We start from the raw sequence: 19,431 nt of genomic DNA on the forward strand, positions 1-19,431 counted from the left end.
CTAGATGTTTTGTGTGCTAACTTTTACAATAGGGTAACGTTCCATTGCCTGTCTAGTCCAAATTATGTCATAAAAGTGACACGGGGGGGCCAGAATGACGAGTGAGCGCTCAACTGTTGGAAACACTGTTCTTTCAGCTGAGATGTTAAACTGTCTGCTCAGCTGGATACAAAAAATCTGGCAGTTCTCTCTTCTCTTCCCCCCCCCCCCCCCCCCCCCACCACTTCCAAAGCACTGAAACAAACTATTATAATATTTGAGGGCTGGAGCGAAGGGGATGAATTGGAAGGCTGGGATGGCGGGTTTAGCGGCAAAGAAGGATTCAGGATTAGCAGCCTGAGTGTACTCTAGGAAATGTGGATGGATGGCTGAGATCTGAGAGATGTCTCACTCGCCAGCCCTATAATAATGCCATCTTTTGTGGCTTTTAGATTAATCTTTCGTGCTTGCTTGGTTATAGTGTACAGGCCGGTTTCACCAAAGCGCTGCCGGTTTCAGTCATCAAGGATAATTATAATGAATGCAACACTGTTCCAAAGAGAGGAATGATGACATGGTTCTTGCTTCCAGAGGCACCAGATTGCATTGTTGGGCAGTTAATTTTCAGTTAGGTTATAAAATGAAAGGGGTAGGCGATAGAGAGAAACTCTCTGGATGCACAGCACATCTATTTTACTGCATTATAACTCTTCTCTTTGTATGCAATATGACAGTGGGAAAAGAAAGCCTGAATATTCCAAACACCTGGTGTAGATCTGAGTTGACTGAATGATGACTGGGAGGACAGGGGAGGGAGGGAATAAAGGGCAAAACGTTGCCATTCCATTGCAGTGCTTTTTATTCAAAGGGAACTGTGCAGGAAATGATGTGTTCTTGAAGCTTCGGCCCTTTTTGTTGTGTGTGTTAATGGAAGATCGTGCTGTGCTGGCATTGGTTTCTAGAAGAGCAGGGAAGTTTTCCTTGCAGACCTGCAATCCATTACCCAACGTCAAAGGTTGCGTTGTTTATGGTAACCTCCTATGTGCAACAATGACTGCAACTCAATAGTCCTTTATTGGCTGTACTGTCATTGTTCACAACCACTGGATGTCTCAAAGCGTTATTACATTTTAGTCTTTCTTTTAAAAACTCCAGCATAAAGATGGAGAGAGATCGAAGAGAGTCACAGGTTAAATTAACCTGGTGACCGCTAGTCGGGAAACTGATGATTCTCTCTCCCCCATGACCTGCTAAGGTCATGGCAGATGACACCTGTGGGTCTGGTATCACCTGTAAGCTCGACCGGATAAGGATAGCAGATTTCCTTTCCCAAAGGACATCAGAGTACCAGGTGCTTTTTAATGACTGTCTGGCAGTTTTATGGTCACAACCAATACTGTGACTAACTCTATATTCCAGAATTATTAATTAATCCATACTCCTCCGAGTTGAACATGACTTGGAAGAAGCACAGAAGGTAGCAAGGGGACAGAATGCACTCTAGGTAGGGGACTTGAATGTCCAAAAAAAAGTGTGGCCTTGGAGCACCACTACTGACTGAGCTGGCCAAGTCCTGGAGGTCTTTCTGCCAGAATTTAAATTCCACCAGCTGCCATTTTGAGATTTGAACTCAAATCTTTTGAGCATTGGACTGGGCCTCTGGATTACTAGTCCAGTCACATGACCACTATTTTACCACCCCTTGGTTTTGACAGTGTTGAGCTGAAGAAAATTTTGACTGCCAGATGCTGTGTCAGACAACCAATTAGAGAATATTACAGTTTCTCATACGTCACCCATTTTTATAAATTATTTATATTTTGCTAGTAATATTGCACACGTTCAGAATACTGAATTTGAGTACACTGTCTACCATACAAGCACTACTATAGTGCCTAAAGTGTTGTCTGAGATAAGAAGGGGAAAACTTACTATTATTTTGTCTTTTTCTAACGGTCTACTGACTTTGTTGTAAAAGTGTACTCGGATGTGAATGCAACCAGGCTCAGATATAATAATCTACGTGTTTAAATAGTTCACCAATAACATGAGGAGCGTCCATTTGAAAGAAAGAAGAAAAACTGTGAGGGGGGGGGGAAAGAAGAACTGACATTGAGTTAAGATTTTGGGAACTAAAGGGCCCGATTCTCCCATCGTGACCCGCAACCTTTCTGGCGGATCGGGCCAGAAGATGCGCGTGTCGACTATTTTGCGGGTTCCCTGCAAGATTTTACGACCCGCGTATGTCTCCCAACCGGAGAAAAATGGCGTCACCAGGAACTCTCAGAAAACCAGCAGGCCACTGATTTGCATGACTTTCCATACCGTACCATGCCATTATCGGGGTCGATATGGCAATCTCCGCCCACTTTTGTGTCTCCACCTACTTTTGTGTCTCCACCTCTTTGACGTGATATCACTTTGGTGCGAATCAGAGTAGGTATATAAAAGTCTCAACCTGGTGTGGCAGCCTTGAACTGGCGTGAGGGGATAAGTGCTGCGAGCGGAGTGTGGGGGATATTGCAGGCAGGCCCTGGAGATGCATGGTGGCCTCCCTCCTGCAGTCTTCAGGTGTTGGCCGATGGACCAGTGATATCTGGGGTGGGGGGGCTTCTATTCTCTCATAGCTGTCTGGGTGAAGTTCCATGAAGGAGTCCCGCTCACTCTTCCCTTCCAGGGCAGCGCTGTAGCTCAGTATGGGAGGCCCCATCAAGGAGTCCTGCTCACCCCTCCCCTCCAGGGCAGCGCTGTAGCTCAGTATGGGAGGCCCCATCAAGGAGTCCTGCTCACCCCTCCCCTACAGGGCAGCGCTGTAGCTCAGTATGGGAGGCCCCATTAAGGAGTCCTGCTCACCCCTCCCCTACAGGGCAGTGCTGTAGCTCAGTGTGGGAGGCCCCATCAAGGAGTCCTGCTCACCCCTCCCCTCTAGGGAACTTTGCAGTGGCAATGTCTTACCGCAGGGTGTGGTCAGGGACACAACTGAGTGCTGGTGTTCTGGGTTGGAAGAGGAGTGCACCATGTGCTGACTGAGGCCTAACCAGATGAAGCAGCTGTTGCTCCAGGCCGGGGTGCAGAGGTTCAGACTGCTGTCACTGGGCACACATCTGGTGCTGATTTGCAGTCTGTCCCTGCCCTGTGACACGGACCAGCAACACATGCCTGTAATGGATGCTGCAGTTGCACACATGACAATGGCTCAAGGGTGCACAGTGCCCATGGCTGCACACTGACCTACATAATCTGTGCCAGCTTTTGTCATGGTGGGAATCTCACATAACCCTAATTGGGTCACGCATGGCACCATGGATTGTGTGGTGTTGCCAGCACCCACAAGTGGGGGTACTGGCCCAAGTGAGGGATTGGGGTGGTGCTGGGTCTATGCAGCCAAAGATGATGATCCGTCATTCTATGCTCTTTCCAAGCCCCTCTGTGCAGATGGATCTCGGTTTACTCGATCTGGAGCTGGCCATGATGGTGGCAGCAGGGGTGGAGGAGCAGGAGGTGGCGGGTGTGGAGGTACCACTGCAGGAGCAGCCACTACCAGTCCCTCAGGAAAGAGGGCAGGGGGCTGCCGCTGAGGGCCAGGAGGTGGGTGAGCAGGCTCCTGAGAGGGTGCACAGAAGGTGGAAGGTGCCGAGGCCAAGGAGATACAGGCCCCACAATTCCTTTGAGGCCCTCTTGGAGTTGTGCCGTTGCCGGCTGCGCCTCTCCAAGACCAGGTGCGACACATTTGTGAGGTGCTCTCACATCTGGCACCTCAGGGGAGGGGTGGCCATCCGCTCCCTGTGGACATGAAGGTGATGGCTGCCCTGAATTTCTATGCCTCTAGATCATTCCAGGCACCCAGTGGTGACCTAGCTGGGATTTCCACAGATGTGCATGGCAGGTCACAGATGCCCTGTATGCCCAGGCAGGGCAGTTCATTAATTACGATGTGGGCCGTGCATAGCAGGAGGCCTGGGCTCTCGGCTTCGCTTCCATCACCGGGAATCCCAATGTGCAGGGAGCAGTGGATGGGACGCACATCATCTTGCAGACCCCACATGCAGGGCCACAGCAATTTGTGAACAGGAAGGGGTTCCACTCCCTGAATGTCCAAATTGTCTGCGACCATCAAATCACGATCATGCAGGTCGATGCACGCCGTCCAGGGAATGTCCATGACAGCTTTGTGCTTCGGCAGTTGGACATCCCTGGGCTCTGTGAAGTCCAGCCCAGGCTCCCAGGATGGCTACTGGGTGACAAGGGTAACCTGCTAAGGTCATGGCAGATGACACCTGTGCGGAGGCCCGAGACCAAGGCGGAGACCCACTACAACGAGGCCCGTGCAGCCACCCAGTCCATCGTAGAGCTGCTGAAGATACGGTTCCGCTGCTTGGACCGCTCTGGGGGGGCCCTCCAGTATGACCCTGTGCGTGCTTCACGCATCATCGTCGTTTGCTGCGCTTTTCACAACATCACTCAGCAGCGGGGAGACTAGCTGGAGCAGGAGGAGGAGGAGCAGCAAGGTGGACGTCCTGCCAAATGAACAGCCAGAGGAAAGAGGGCAGGCGGCAATGTCCGGCAGGGAAGGGCAGCGAGGGACGCCTTGATTGCAGCCTGTTTCACCTAGCTGGTGCTGTGCAGTGAGGGGGCTACAACCACCACACCTCAGGAGCAAATGCAGCCACTATCTCCCCTCCAAACCGACCTGGGCCCTCAAACCACCACGTCACCCTTCCCCAGCTTCTGTCATCCCACCACCCTATCCCCCAGAAACATCCGAACCTGCTAATGTGCTGTCTTGGTTGAAGGCTGGAGGATGATGACTGGGATCCTGACCCTGGTGCCACTCAAGTCTGACTCCTACCTGTACTCCGAATGCATGCTGCCACCCTGACCCTGTAAGGGTTGAGGACACATTTCTTTGACCAATAAGGGGGGGGAGGGAGGGCACTTGCACCAAGAGTCTGGTGGATGTTGGGGAAGGTAGGGCAGGCACTCCGTAACATGTGGCAAGCCTGCAAGGCTCAACAGACAGCACTTCTATGTTTGGGAATCTGGAACACACAGCTCCGCGCGGGGGGGTACCAGAGACACATTAGTGAGGTGCAATTTACAGTTTATTGTGTTCTTAACATTATTGATTAATAAACCCTGACTACTGGTGACCTTCACCCGTGCCCTCTTAGTGAACTACAACTATCTTATTTTGTGCGGTCTACTGCTTCTTCTAGGTGCTACCCCAGGATGCACACCGGAGGTGGAGCTGTCCAGCTGTGATGTACGCCCCCTTGCCTGTAATGCCCTTGGCGGACGTCCCCTGGGTGGCCGGGACCTGAAAGGCCACAGCTGACTTGCGGATGGCACTGTTTCGGTGCCACCCTATCCATCTCGCTGGCCCTGAGATGCCCCAGTGTGAGGAAGGGGGGAATCAGAAAGCCTCGGGACGTCCGGGATCTCCTGGGTAGAAAGCCCAGGCATGGGCTCAAGTCCTTCCTCCTCCCTTGGGGAGCCCAGATGTCCCGGGGACTCTCCATGAGACGCCAGGGTAGCTCCGGCATCACCTGGCTCTGCCAGTCCTGGAGGCCTAGATGCGTCTGCCCCTTGATCTGTGATCTCTCAGCCCTGGCCCTCTGAGAATGGGCCAAGCTCTGGAGCCCCTCTGATACAGCATTCTGTGAACGAGCCAGGCTCTGGAGCCCCTCAGCAGTAGCCTTCTGAGCCTGGGCTAAGTTGTTGAGGCTCACAGCCACGGCCTGCTGTGTCTCCAGAATGATGTGGAGATGCCAGCGAGAGTCCCAGCCATGGCCTGCAGATCCTCCCACTTGTCCCTGACACCCATGGCCATCAAACGTTGTGCCTCCTGGATGCTGGAAACACACTTACCTGTGGCCTGTTGTGTCTCCAGGATGGCCTGGACCCATGAGGACAGACCCCTGAGCCAGACTTTCCACTGCGGTCGCCACCCTTGCAGTGTTGGCCTGGTTTGCACGCTGTGTCGGCACCACCTCCTGCAACAGCACTCTGTTGGACTCCCCTATACAGCCTTGCAGTCGCAGCATGGTTGCTGACAGTCCTTCCACAACTCCCCGGGTTTGCTGATGCATCTCCACCAACCTTGGGAGGAACACACCCAGAGGCCCAGCAGCTGGCTTGGGGACAGCTGAATCCTGGACTCCGACAGACCTCCATGTGCCCGAGCCCTCCGATGTGCCCGCCTCTACCCGATATGCATCAGTGTATGTGATGTGCTCATCAGTTCGTGACCCAGAAGCCTCATCACTAAAGGTACCCAGTATGGTGATAGTCTCTGTGTTGGTGGGTTGTGCAGTACATGCCGGTGCCACTTCTGTGGTGCTGCCCTCGGAGGATTCCTCAGTGCCTCCCTCCGAGGTGTCATCCAGGGGGTCATGGGCAGTTTGCTCCAGAGCAGGAGAGAGGGCGGCGGCAACACCCGAAGGGCTGGGTTCCTCTGGGTCCAGAGCTGCAATAAAGAACACACATTAGGGGAAGAAAGGCAAAGCATTCTATGCAGCATCACACTTACTTGGAGGAGGACCTAGGTTGAGGGTGCTTCTGCTCAATTGCATGCTGGACGCCAACCTGGCTGTCGGTGACCAATCAGGAAGGCCCATCACCCCCTGCCAGCTTCATGGCACGCTCTTCGATGCTGGTCAGCTGCCGCAGGTCAGGCACAACACCACCAGTCTGTATTGTCTCTCATACATTGTAAATGTTCTTTTCCTGTGGGAACATGAGGTGAATAGCAAACATTAATATATTGCAGTGCATGGTGCTCAATGCGTGCCTGTGCCTTGGGCAGTTTCGGGGAAAGCAGTCACCACTGAAGGGTGCTCGGTGAGGGGAAGGGGTTAGATTCTGTTCCTGGGGGAAGGGTAACTTGTTGCATGCCCTACAGGTGTCTAAGCAGGGTTTGAGATCCGTGCCAAGCATGTGCGGGGTTCCAAGTGAGATGGTCACTCACCCTTGCTGCTCGAAGAAGGTCGTACATTTTTTTGCAACACTGCCTGCCAGAGTGCGGTGTCAGGCTCCTGGCATTCACCGCTTCTGCCACCTCCTCCCACAATGCCGTGGCAGATGCACCCCTTGGGCCCTGGCCGGGGAAGATCCGCTCACGCCTCTCCTCCATGGCATCTAGCAGGTGCTGTTGGCCGGCCTCTGTGAATCTGGGTTCAGGTTTGCGCGCAGACTTCTTTGTCGCGTGACTGGCTGGGTCCATTCCTGCAGCTTATATACAGCTCTGGTTTATTAGGGGATGCAGGTGCAGTGAGTGTAGCCAGTCAAGGGCCGTTGGCAACAAATACTTGTGAGAAATTTTGAAGGCTGCATTCAGTTGAGTGTCATGCATCCCTCAGGGTGCTGATTGGCTGCCATTGAATAGGCTGCTGTGTCCAGGAAGCTGCAATACTCAGGGCTCCTAATCGATTAGCTGCTGTGTCATGTTCAAGGGATGGGGTACCTGCATTATCTGGATCCATGGGGGCATTGGGTGAGTGAGCAGCCATGTCTGTGTGTGGGGGGGAGATGGGAGGGGCAATTGGAGGGGGGTCAGCGCTGCCTGCGTGGGCGAGGGGGGTCAGCGCTGCCTGCGTGGGCTGGGTGGCAATGATCTGGATGCTGGGAGGTCTTTTCTGAAATCTTCCAGCGATGTGCGCATGCGTGGGTTCCCGCTCATCCTGCCGACTTCAGGCTCTTTGGCGCGAATAGGCCCCGCCCCTGGATTTTTAATGATAGTCACGATTATGACCTCTGCATTGCACAGAGTGGGGAGATTCAGGTCTGAAGTTGAACTGAAAAAAACAGTGGTGATCTAGAACAGTTTTCCCACCAATTCAGCACTTTTGGGAGAATCGCCCCCAAAGATACCACTGCCTCGATACCTAATGTGAAAGGGTTTCTGTAATTATCAAATTACTCTACAATGTCAAGTGAATTAGTTGTTTCAGCAAAGCCTTGCATTACAGTCCTATAAAAACATGACAAACAGTTGACCAATTAGTATTGCCCAACTACCTAAAACTACTTTCACAGCAATGATAGATTATTCAAAGATGTACCTCATTGTTTTCCCATGCAATATTTATTCTGAAGATATAAAGTAATTTCATTGGCTTTGAAACAAGTCCCTGTGACCCAGGTGGTATGAATGGAGCACAGAAAACACTGCGACCGTGGATGTAAATTAATTCTTGTGGTGCTGTAAATTAATTCTGAGCCACTTGGTTAGAATTGGCATTTCCCACAAATTCTATAGATGGCTTCTTTTCTCCATCATTGATGTAAACGTGCAACATGTTTTTATTGTGAACTTGTTTTGCTCGTACACCATGTTCCCACACTGATCTGCTACCTCTACAAAGCATAGCATGGCTTGCAATTTTCAACTGGTACACTTAAGGGTAATAAACAAGCTCCCAGTGTCATACTGTGTTTTGTTTTCTTCCATGTAAAAACACAGATCTGTTAATCTCTCAAACAAATTAAAGTACAGATACAAGAATTACTTTAGTGACTTTTAAAAACTCTTAAGAAAAGATTCAAGGTTTCATTTTTTTTAAGTGAGGATGTCTTGCACTTGCTTCCCTTTCTGGAATTTAATTTTTTTAAATAAGTTTTTTAGTTTAGCTTACTTCTCATGGCCTGTCTCACGAGGAAATATTATCTAGAAGTATTGAGTAAAAGGCAATACAAAATTGTTACTCAGTTATACAGTTGTGTTGGAAATATGAAATAAAAACAGAAAAAGCTGGAAATATAGAGCAGGTCCACCAACATCTTAAAAGAGAGGAGACCAATTTAAGGATTTTGGTTAGACAATCAGAATGTGTGTTTCTTATATTTTCTGTTTATGTGTTTACTATCTATTTCCTTTGTTTTCCTCCTGGATTTTAAGTCCATCTGGAATATGTATTATATTCTAGAATGCCAGTTATCAGAATAGATTGGAGAGGTTGGGACTGTTCTCCTTGGAGAGAAGGAGGCTTACAGGCAGTTTGACACTGGCGTTCAAAAACATGAGGGGGCTGGACAGAGTACATAGGGAGAAACCTTCTGCTTGTAAAAGTATCAAGAACAAGAGGGCACAGATTTAAAGTGATTTTCAAAAGAAGCAGATGTGATGTGAAAAAAACTTTTGAGTGGTTGGGATCTGGAATGCACTGCCTGGGAGTGTGGTGGAGGTTCCATTGAGACATTTAAGAGGGCATTAGATGATTACGTGAATTGAAGCAATGTGCAGGAGAATGGAGAAAAGACAAGGAATGACAGTAAGTCATGATGCTCATTTGGAGAATCGGTGCAGATACGATGGGTCAAATGTACCATAATAACGATGTGATATTGCCACTCACTGCCAGCTGTTCTCTCAACCCCTTTCTTTTGTAACCAAGCATCATGGAGGCAATTATGAGATTATTCACTTAGTGACACAGACAGGAAAGCAGAATATTCTAATAAAAGGGGTGAAACTAATAAATGTTGATGTTCGTAGACATCTGGGTGTACTCAACAGCATGCAGGTATAAGAAAGCAATTAGGCAGGCAAATGGCATGTTGGTTTTTATTGGAATGAGATTGGAATACAAGAATAAGGGAGCCTTGTGACAATTGTACAGGGCTTCAGTGAGATTGCGACTGGAGTGCTGTGTGCAGTTTGTGTCTCCATGTCTAAGGAAGGATATACTTGTAGGCAGTACAGTGAAGGTTCACTAAATAGGTCAACTCTCTCATCCCAGGAACTAACGATGAATTCTCTGAAGTTCAGAAGAATGTGAGGTGATCTCATTGAAACAGATTATGAAGGGCTTGACATGGTAGACATCGAAAGGTTGTTTCCTTTGGTTGGGAAACCTATAACACAGGTACGGATTTAGAATTGAGATGAAGAGAAATTTCTTTTCTCAAATGGTTTTGAATCTTTGAAATTTTCTACCTGAGAGCATTGTGGAGGCTCCATCGCATACTTAAGACTGAGATAGATTGTGTTTTGGTGTCTCAGGGAATCAAGGGATATGGAAGCGGCAGGAAAGTGGAGTGGAGTTGAAGCTAGTAAGCCATGATAACGGTGGGGCAGGCTTAAGAAGCTGTATGGTCTACTCCTGCTCCTGTTTATTTTCTTCTTAGTGTCTTGAGCATCCCTTAATCTCTCCACCAGTGGTGACCGTGCCTTCAACTATCTAGGGCCCAAACACTCTTAATTTCCCTCCCTGCCTCTCTACCTAGCTTTCCTCCTTTAAGGCACTTCTTAAAACCTACCTTTTTGATTAACCTTTTGGTCATGTGATCTAATATCTCCTTATATGACTCGTGTCATATTTCATTCAATAATACTCCTGTGAAATGCCTCGGTGTTCTCAAGTTAAAACTGCTATATAAATGTACTTCATTTAAAATAGTGGAAATGTGAATTTCTGGTATAGTACATACCTGTTATAGCACAATCCTTAATAATTAGAAGAATTGACTGTTATAAGTTTTAATATTGTGGTAACTATATTTCTCAGAACTACTGTTTTCCAGTTTTTAAATGTTTGTTGGCAGAGCAAGTTTCAGAATAATTGATTTCTGGAAGGGAATTATAAAGCTGTGATTTAGGGATTCTGCTGATTTTCTAGTATGTGAGGCCTTTATCTCAAACCCAGGAATTTATTTAAAAATAAAATATGAAAGGGTTACTTTCATTTTTTCCTTGATGTTTTGCAGCAGTGTTGAGCCTAATTGCTGCTGTAAAGATGGCACAATGTAGTTGAAAAGTTGTTGAAACCCTCAGTATGTGACACATTGTGCTGGTCTGAATGTGATTTTCATTGTGTTCAAGTTGTTTTGAGATTCATTGGTTTGATTCTGAGACATTTATGATGGCAGCAATATTGTTCAAGTAGCATTCAAATACTTTGCTGTGAAGTATTTGTTTTTAATAGTAAGTTGCATATTTTATTTACACAAAAAAATATTGTGTTTTTAATTTGTCGACTTGTCAATTTGTCTTTCATTTTCACATATCAGACAAAGTCTACAAACTGTTTGACAACTCGAGCGTTTAAGATAGTCCCTTCAAGACCCTGTGGTAGCTGGTAAAGCTCTGCCATCCAGAGAAGTGTGATGATTTTTGAGTTGCTGATTCAGAAGAATGTTTGCGAAACTATAGTAACAATATAATATATCTATTATAAATCTATGTAGAATGCCAATAGTCAAACTCTACATTTTAAACAAAGACATTCCATTCAGGGTTACAAATTCCATGAGAGAAAAAGGCGCTGAGCATGTTCAGTTTGCAGTTTGGTAAACTGTCCTCAATATTTACAAGTGTATTAATACACTCGGCTTTCGTCTTTATAATAACTCTTGGCCATTTCATCAATTTTCTGGGCATTTGTTCACTTCACTGCTATAACCCTCAACTCCAAATAATAAGCAAAGTAATATTTGTCAGTGTTCACTTTAAAATTTCTGTGCACAGTGGTGCAATAAATTAATTCTGCTGGTACAGCATGATAAATAGTTGGAATACTGGAGGGATAACACTGATGGGCTGCGGTTTTTTCTCATCCTTTATTTGTTTTTCTAATTGAGAGGATGCCAGATTTGTTTACATTGTTCATCAAAACTGTTGAATTAAACTTCCATGTCCCCCAAGAGTATTTGACTGTTTTCTGGAAAACTTATCATAACTAGTATGTTTTGAATTTTCCACCTTCCTCTGATTTGTGTGCCCAGCAATGACTGACTCGTTTTTTTTCTCAGTTGGAGAAGAAGCAGGTGACTCCTCCATTTAAACCACAGATCACGGATGACTATGGTTTGGAAAACTTTGACACTCAGTTTACAAGTGAACCTGTGCAGCTCACACCGGATGATGAGTGAGTATATACATATGTACATTTTTGAGATTTTTAAACTGGTCATTACTCATTGCCTTTTGGGAGCTTTGGAAATATGCATGTAGTTTACTAAAGGTTACATGCCATTGTACCATGAGCCAAAGCAAACCATTTTAATTCATAGAGTTTGCTGAATAAATAAACTTTTGTAAAAAAAAACATTAATTTGGTTATATGTGGGCAAAATATATAAATACTAGAGCTGTTAGATATGATGATTTAAAAAAACAATAATAGGACTTTGGCTGAGCTATATGCTTATAACTTATTTTCTGCTGTTCATTTGCATATGAGTGAGTGTGGCATGCTTCTTGGAGCCTATTGTATTAATTTGCCTTCAGCTTCTGTACTGCATACATCACTTCATATTTTCCCCTCCTTGGACAGATAAAATTCAAGTAAAATAAGTATTATGTTTTCCGTAATGTTGCGCACAGATAAAAATTAGCATTTTGATTTTCCTTGCACGTTGGCAGTTGACACCTGTAAGCACTTCATGGGGTTTTATTTAACATAGAACATAGAACAGTACAGCACAGAACAGGCCCTTCGGCCCACGATGTTGTGCCGAGCTTTATCTGAAACCAAGATCAAGCTATCCCACTCCCTATCATCCTGGTGTGCTCCATGTGCCTATCCAATAATCGCTTAAATGTTCCTAAAGTGTCTGACTCCACTATCACTGCAGGCAGTCCATTCCACACCCCAACCACTCTCTGCGTAAAGAACCTACCTCTGATATCCTTCCTATATCTCCCACCATGAACCCTATAGTTATGCTCCCTTGTAATAGCTCCATCCACCCGAGGAAATAGTCTTTGAACGTTCACTCTATCTATCCCCTTCATCATTTTATAAACCTCTATTAAGTCTCCCCTCAGCCTCCTCCACTCCAGAGAGAACAGCCCTAGCTCCCTCAACCTTTCCTCATAAGACCTACCCTCCAAACCAGGCAGCATCCTGGTAAATCTCCTCTGCACTCTTTCCAGCGCTTCCACATCCTTCTTATAGTGAGGTGACCAGAACTGCACACAATATTCCAAATGTGGTCTCACCAAGGTCCTGTACAGTTGCAGCATAACCCCACGGCTCTTAAACTCCAACCCCCTGTTAATAAAAGCTAACGCATTATAGGCCTTCTTCACAGCTCTATCCACTTGAGTGGCAACCTTTAGAGATCTGTGGATATGGACCCCAAGATCTCTCTGTTCCTCCACAGTCTTCAGAACCCTACCTTTGACCCTGTAATCCACATTTAAATTAGTCCTACCAAAATGAATCACCTCACATTTATCAGGGTTAAACTCCATTTGCCATTTTTCAGCCCAGCTTTGCATCCTATCTATGTCTCTTTGCAGCCTACAACAGCCCTCCACCTCATCCACTACTCCACCAATCTTGGTGTCATCAGCAAATTTACTGATCCACCCTTCAGCCCCCTCCTCTAAGTCATTAATAAAAATCACAAAGAGCAGAGGACCAAGCACTGATCCCTGTGGCACTCCGCTAGCACCCTGCCTCCAGTCCGAAAATTTTCCATCCACCACCACCCTCTGTCTTCGATCAGATATGATGTGGAGATGCCGGCGTTGGACTGGGGTAAGCATAGTAAGAAGTCTCACAACACCAGGTTAAAGTCCAACAGGCTTATTTGGTAGCAAATACCATAAGCTTTCGGAGCAGAGCTCCTTCGTCAGATGGAGTGGATATCTGTTCTCAAACAGTACACAGACACAGAAATCAAATTACAGAATACTGATTAGAATGCAAATCTCTACAGCCAGCCAGGTCTTAAATGTACAGACAATGTGGGTGGAGGGAGCATTCAACACAGGTTAAAGAGATGTGTATTGTCTCCAGACAGAACAGCTTGTGGAATTCTGCAAGTCCAGGAGGCAAGCTGTGGGGGTTACTGATAATGTGACATAAATCCAACAAGCTGTGGGGGTGACTGATAATGTGACATAAATCCAACATCCCGGTTTAGGCCATCCTCATGTGTGCGGAACTTGGCTATCAGTTTCTGCTCAGCGACTCTGCGCTGTCATGTGTCGTAAAGGCCGCCTTGGTACCTACTCGGTACCTACTCTTGCAACTCGGCCAACGTTGTCTACCTGATACGCTGCAAGAAAGGATGTCCCGAGGCATGGTACATTGGGGAAACCATGCAGACGCTACGACAACGGATGAATGAACACCGCTCGACAATCACCAGGCAAGACTGTTCTCTTCCTGTGGGGGAGCACTTCAGCAGTCACGGGCATTCAGCCTTGGATCTTCAGGTAAGTGTTCTCCAAGGCGGCCTTTACGACACACGACAGCGCAGAGTCGCTGAGCAGAAACTGATAGCCAAGTTCCGCACACATGAGGACGGCCTAAACCGGGATGTTGGATTTATGTCACATTATCAGTAACCCCCACAGCTTGTTGGATTTATGTCACATTATCAGTAACCCCCACAGCTTGCCTACTGGACTTGCAGAATTCCACAAGCTGTTCTGTCTGGAGACAATACACATCTCTTTAACCTGTGTTGAATGCTCCCTCCACCCACATTGCCTGTACATTTAAGACCTGGCTGGCTGTAGAGATTTGCATTCTAATCAGTATTCTGTAATTTGATTTCTGTGTCTGTGTACTGTTTGAGAACAGATATCCACTCCATCTGACGAAGGAGCTCTGCTTCGAAAGCTTTTGGTATTTGCTACCAAATAAACCTGTTGGACTTTAACCTGGTGTTGTGAGACTTCTTACTTCGATCAGATAGCCAGTTACCTATCCAATCGGCCAACTTTCCCTCTATCCCACACCTCCTCACTTTCATCATAAGCCGACCATGGGGGACCTTATCAAACCCATGTATATGACATCAACTGCCCTACCTTCATCAACACACTTGGTTACCTCCTCAAAAAATTCAATCAAATTTGTGAGGCACGACTTGCCCTTCACGAATCCATGCTGACTATCCCGGATTAATCCGCATCTTTCTAAATGGTCGTAAATCCCATCCCTAAGGACCTTTTCCATCAATTTACCAACCACCGAAGTAAGACTAACCAGTCTATAATTACCAGGGTCATTTCTATTCCCTTTCTTAAACAGAGGAACAACATTCGCCATTCTCCAGTCCTCTGGCACCATCCCCGTGGACAGTGAGGACCCAAAGATCAAAGCCAAAGGCTCTGCAATCTCATCCCTTGCCTCCCAAAGAATCCTAGGATACATTTCATCAGGCCCAGGGGACTTATCGACCTTCAGTTTATTCAAAACTGAATATGAATACTGAAAACTGAATATTTAGATGAATATGGTCTCAAGTCTCCCTAGCCTTGGAGAACTCGGACATGACAATGTAGTTTTCTTAGTTTAAGATCTCATTAAATTAATCTTAATAATAATTACTTGAGTCTGTAACACCTTATTCAGCTTTAATACCTTGCTACCTGAAATCCGTTACGTTTTAGCACTGTAATGGCAGCTGAAAAAGTATGGTAGTTTGTTGCTTCACCTATAACCACTGATTAAATCTCTAACATCTGCAGCCTTATTAGTCAAAAGACCTGTCAGTAAAACAGACCAAACCAGTTGGAAAATTCAGTAATTGGTTGGTCCTCTGCCACATCTTTTTTCCTTTTGCTTGATAGTCCAGTTAGTGTTGAATCAGTGAGAAAGCTGAGGCATCACGCTACACTGAACCAAAATAATCAGATGCTGTGACTTGCACCAACAGACTGGTGATACATTTTAGCACGTGTCTGCTTTTTCTTTGCAATTACTATATTGAATCAAAACAACTAAAAATTTATACTATAATCTTTGCTGTTAAGGTCATCTATTTCCCCCACCTCCCCAACATCGTAGGACTCTCCCCCTGCCTTAGCTTGTCTGCTGCTGAAATCTTCATCCCTGACTTTGATATTTTAGACTTGACTATTTCAAAACTCCAACCTTCTATCTTCCATCCACCATAAAGTTGAGATCATCCAAAACTCTGCTGCTCATGTCCTAACTCGCACCAATTCCAGTGCACACATCACCCGTGTGCTCACTGGTCTGCATTGACTTTCAGTTAAGCACTGGCTCAATTTAAAATTCTCAACTTTATTTTCAAAGCTCTCCCCTCCCTATCTCTGTAACATCCTCCATCTTTTGGAGATATCTGCTCTCCGCAAATTCTAGTCTCTTGCACGTCCCGGTTTTAACTGTTTCATCATTGGTGAATGTACCTTTAGCTGCAAAGGTCTTTAGCTCTGGAATTTCCACCCAAAAGTCTCTCTTCCTCTCTAGCTGTCTTTTTTCCTTTAAAGATGTACCTTAAAATATTTTGTTAATCTGCTCTTATCTCCTTATGTGGTTCAGTATCAAATATTGTTTGATAATGCTTCTATGAAGCACCTTGGGTCATTTTACTATGTTAAAAGTGCTATATAAATACAAGTTGTGATTGAATCAATTTGTATTTGAAGCTCGAACAGCAATTAATTTATACCTGATTAAAAGCATTTTTCCAGTTTTTTTTCCTGAAAGTACCAACTGTTGTCGTTGGGTGCAGTCTAGCAGATACCAGCAGCTTGCCAGTAGTTAATTCAAATGTCCATTCTTCATATCCTGTACAATAAACAGTAAATTTCACTTTTATATACTTTTAATGTAGAGAAACTTCCCGAGGTGTTTCACAGAAATATGAAGAGCAACTGTCAATATTTGAAGAAAATAGAATAGGAATGCAAGTATCCAAAAATTTAGAAAAGTGGGTTTCAAAAAGGGCCTTGGAGAAGTGGGAGGGTTTGGGAAAGGGAATTTTAGTGGTGGCTGAAACCAGGACATGTCAAAGAAACAGAATTAGTTGGTATGTGGGGATAGTCAATATTGATTATTTGAATAAAAACAATATGCAGGGCTATGGGGAAAAGGCAGGAGAATGGCACTAAGTCACAATGCTTACTTGGAACTAGTGTGGACATGTTGGGGCCTCATTTTCCATCATTACAATTCTATGACAAGGTTATCGCCATTGCCAGCAGCAAGCCCATATGAGGTTTTAAACACAAGGATTTGCATTTTAAATCTGGGGCACGGGATGTCACTAAGCCATCGGATAGGGTGATGGCTTAGCAAGACTTAGAAAGGGAAAAGAAAGACTTGTACTTGTATGAAGCTTTTCACAACCACAGGATATCTTAAAGCACTTTACAGCCAATCAACTACTTTTGAAGTGTAGTCACTGTTATAATGTAGGAAATGCAGCAGCTGATTTGCATATAGCAAACTCCCATAAACAGCAATGTGATAATGATCAGATAATCTATTCTTTTGTGATGTCGATTGAGGGATAAATGTTGGCCAGGAAATGGGGGCTAAATCCCCTGTGCACCTCCAAGCCTGTAGATTATTTTACATCCACCTAGCTAAGGAACTGGACTTCAATTTAACATCTCATGCAAAAGACAGCACTTCTTAGTGAAGCACTCCATCAACTACACTGGAGTGTCAACCTTGATTTATGTTCACCTGATGAAGGAGCAGTGCTCCGAAAGCTCATGATTCCAAATAAACCTGGTGTTGTGAGACTTCTTACTGTGCCCACCCCAGCATCTCCACATCTTGATTTATGTGTTCAAGCTCTGAAGTGAAACTTATATCTGGTACCTCGTGACTCAGGCAAGGGATAGCATTAGTAGAGTTTTGGATGACCTGAAGTTTATTCTGGATAAAAGCAAATTACTGTGGATGCTGGAATCTGAAACCAAGAGAAAATGCTGGAAAATCTCAGCAGGTCTGGCATCATCTGTAAGGAGATGCTGCCAGATCTGCTGAGATTTTCCAGCATTTTCTCTCTTGGTTGAAGTTTATTCTGTGTAGCTGATTGGAGGTCAGCCAGGAGAACTATGGCATACTAGATTTGGTGGTCATAAAGGCATAGGCGAGAATTTCAGCTGCCAATTGTCTGAAGTAGCAGCAGGACTTGCCTGTAATTGAAAAGATATGGAGCTGAATTTTTAAGACTGAATGGGGGTGAGCAAAGGAGGGGGGAGGGGGAGGGTACAGGGAGCTGGATGTGCACAAGGTGGTAGTTACAGTTTTTTGCTAGCTTCATACCACTACTGTGTCATTTTCCCTGAGGTGGGATTGCAAGCAGCAGGTAGCCACTTTATAATAGTTGAAGGCTAAATAAGGCCTTTTGTTTGAAACATCAGGAAACAGGCCAGCTATCTGGAGGTGGACCCCTGGTGCCATATGGGGAGTGGGGGGAAGGGTGCAGTGCTAAGAAACGGTCCAGGCAGGCTTTGAGACTCTATCCACTTGCCCAGCCACAGCTGTGGCCACAGGTTTTTCTGTGAGTGCATCCCCCACCAAGATAGTGGCACAGTTGCTGAAGAAGCTTGTAAATTTAAAAGTTTAGAAAAAGTTGGAGAGAGTGTACCTCCATTTTGAGGCTCCCCCTCTTCCTCCTGGAAAGGCAAGCTTCAGCTTCTTTAATGCTGGAGAGTCTCCGATTGGCCCTTTAGCTTCAAGAGCCCACTAGCCATCCTGAAATCAGAGGCCATCAGCTCCTCATTGCCATCAACACCACCAGAGGTGTTGCCACAACGCATCTCGCTGAGACCCAGGGTCAGCAAGCAATCCAATTGCAGGTGAATGACGGAGGAATGGGGTGCATGGAGGAGTCACTGGCTGGAGCAGGATGCTGTGGTAGGCAGTGGGGCCAGAAGAAAGGGCAGGGAAGTGGCTATCAGCAAGCACCCGTTCCTGATACTGGGTTCCTTGATCAACCATCAAATACCTTTGAACAAGGGGCCCTTGTCCCCAGGAGCTCTCAGACAAGCTCAACAAGGGTTGCTTTTTGGGTTCCCCACATGGCGACCTCCCCACCCACTGCTGGTTGAAAACCAGCGATGGTGGGATGATGCCCTTAAGTGGCTATTAATTGCCCATTTAAGGGCCTTGATTGGATTCAGGGTGGGAATACTGGCAACTGTATGTAATAGAGAAGCGATGATCATTGAGGGTGTGTACACTTTTAGAATGAGTGACTTGGCTGAAGTCTGTCCAGTCGCAGTGTTATGGTTAAGATCAGAAATCCAAAGTGTGCTATGGAGCCTGCCTGGATCATAAGCATTGTATCTTGAATTTGGTTTGGATAAGCATAAGATGTTTCACCTCAAGTATGATTCAAATGACCACTAGGGAGCTTATATCAAACAAAGTTTATTTAAGAATATATAGTTAACGTGTATAGTACAAAAATTAGCAAGAACTTTTATCAATTACAAACAAGAAACAAACAATCAAAATGTATAACCCTTAACCAAGGTATCTACAATGTTCCAATCAAACCAATCCCACAGACAGGTTTAACACAGCACAGACTAATGCTCACGTGATACTGGAAATAGAGTCCTTTGGTTGGAGAATTGAAATCTCTTGTCTTGATTCACTCAGAACAGGTTGAATTCAGAACGGCTTCCCAGAACATCAGGGATTTTAGGCAAACTATGAACAGCAAATTCTTTCCTTCAGGAAGACAAAACCTTGCTTTCAGATCACCAGCAGAATTTCCAAA

The 19,431-nt window shown here is 45.7% G+C and overlaps 2 protein-coding genes across 3 annotated transcripts in view; one reads left to right on the forward strand and one right to left on the reverse strand.

Moving 5' to 3' along the window:
• Nucleotides 1–19,431, forward strand: part of prkcz (protein kinase C, zeta) — a 466,471-nt gene that overhangs the window by 391,300 nt on the left and 55,740 nt on the right. For both annotated transcript variants that reach the window (XM_078238768.1, XM_078238769.1), the window contains exon 17: nucleotides 11,728–11,843. In XM_078238768.1, the coding sequence (XP_078094894.1) occupies nucleotides 11,728–11,843 (116 nt within the window). The remainder of the gene's footprint in view (nucleotides 1–11,727; nucleotides 11,844–19,431) is intronic.
• Nucleotides 19,265–19,431, reverse strand: part of LOC144509860 (uncharacterized) — an 85,659-nt gene continuing 85,492 nt past the window's right edge. The window contains exon 5 of the mRNA XM_078238770.1: nucleotides 19,265–19,382. Coding sequence (XP_078094896.1) covers nucleotides 19,307–19,382 — 76 coding nt within the window. The 3' untranslated portion in view covers nucleotides 19,265–19,306. The remainder of the gene's footprint in view (nucleotides 19,383–19,431) is intronic.

The sequence above is a fragment of the Mustelus asterias genome, chromosome 22 (assembly GCF_964213995.1).
Source record: "Mustelus asterias chromosome 22, sMusAst1.hap1.1, whole genome shotgun sequence".
Lineage (NCBI taxonomy): Eukaryota > Metazoa > Chordata > Chondrichthyes > Carcharhiniformes > Triakidae > Mustelus > Mustelus asterias.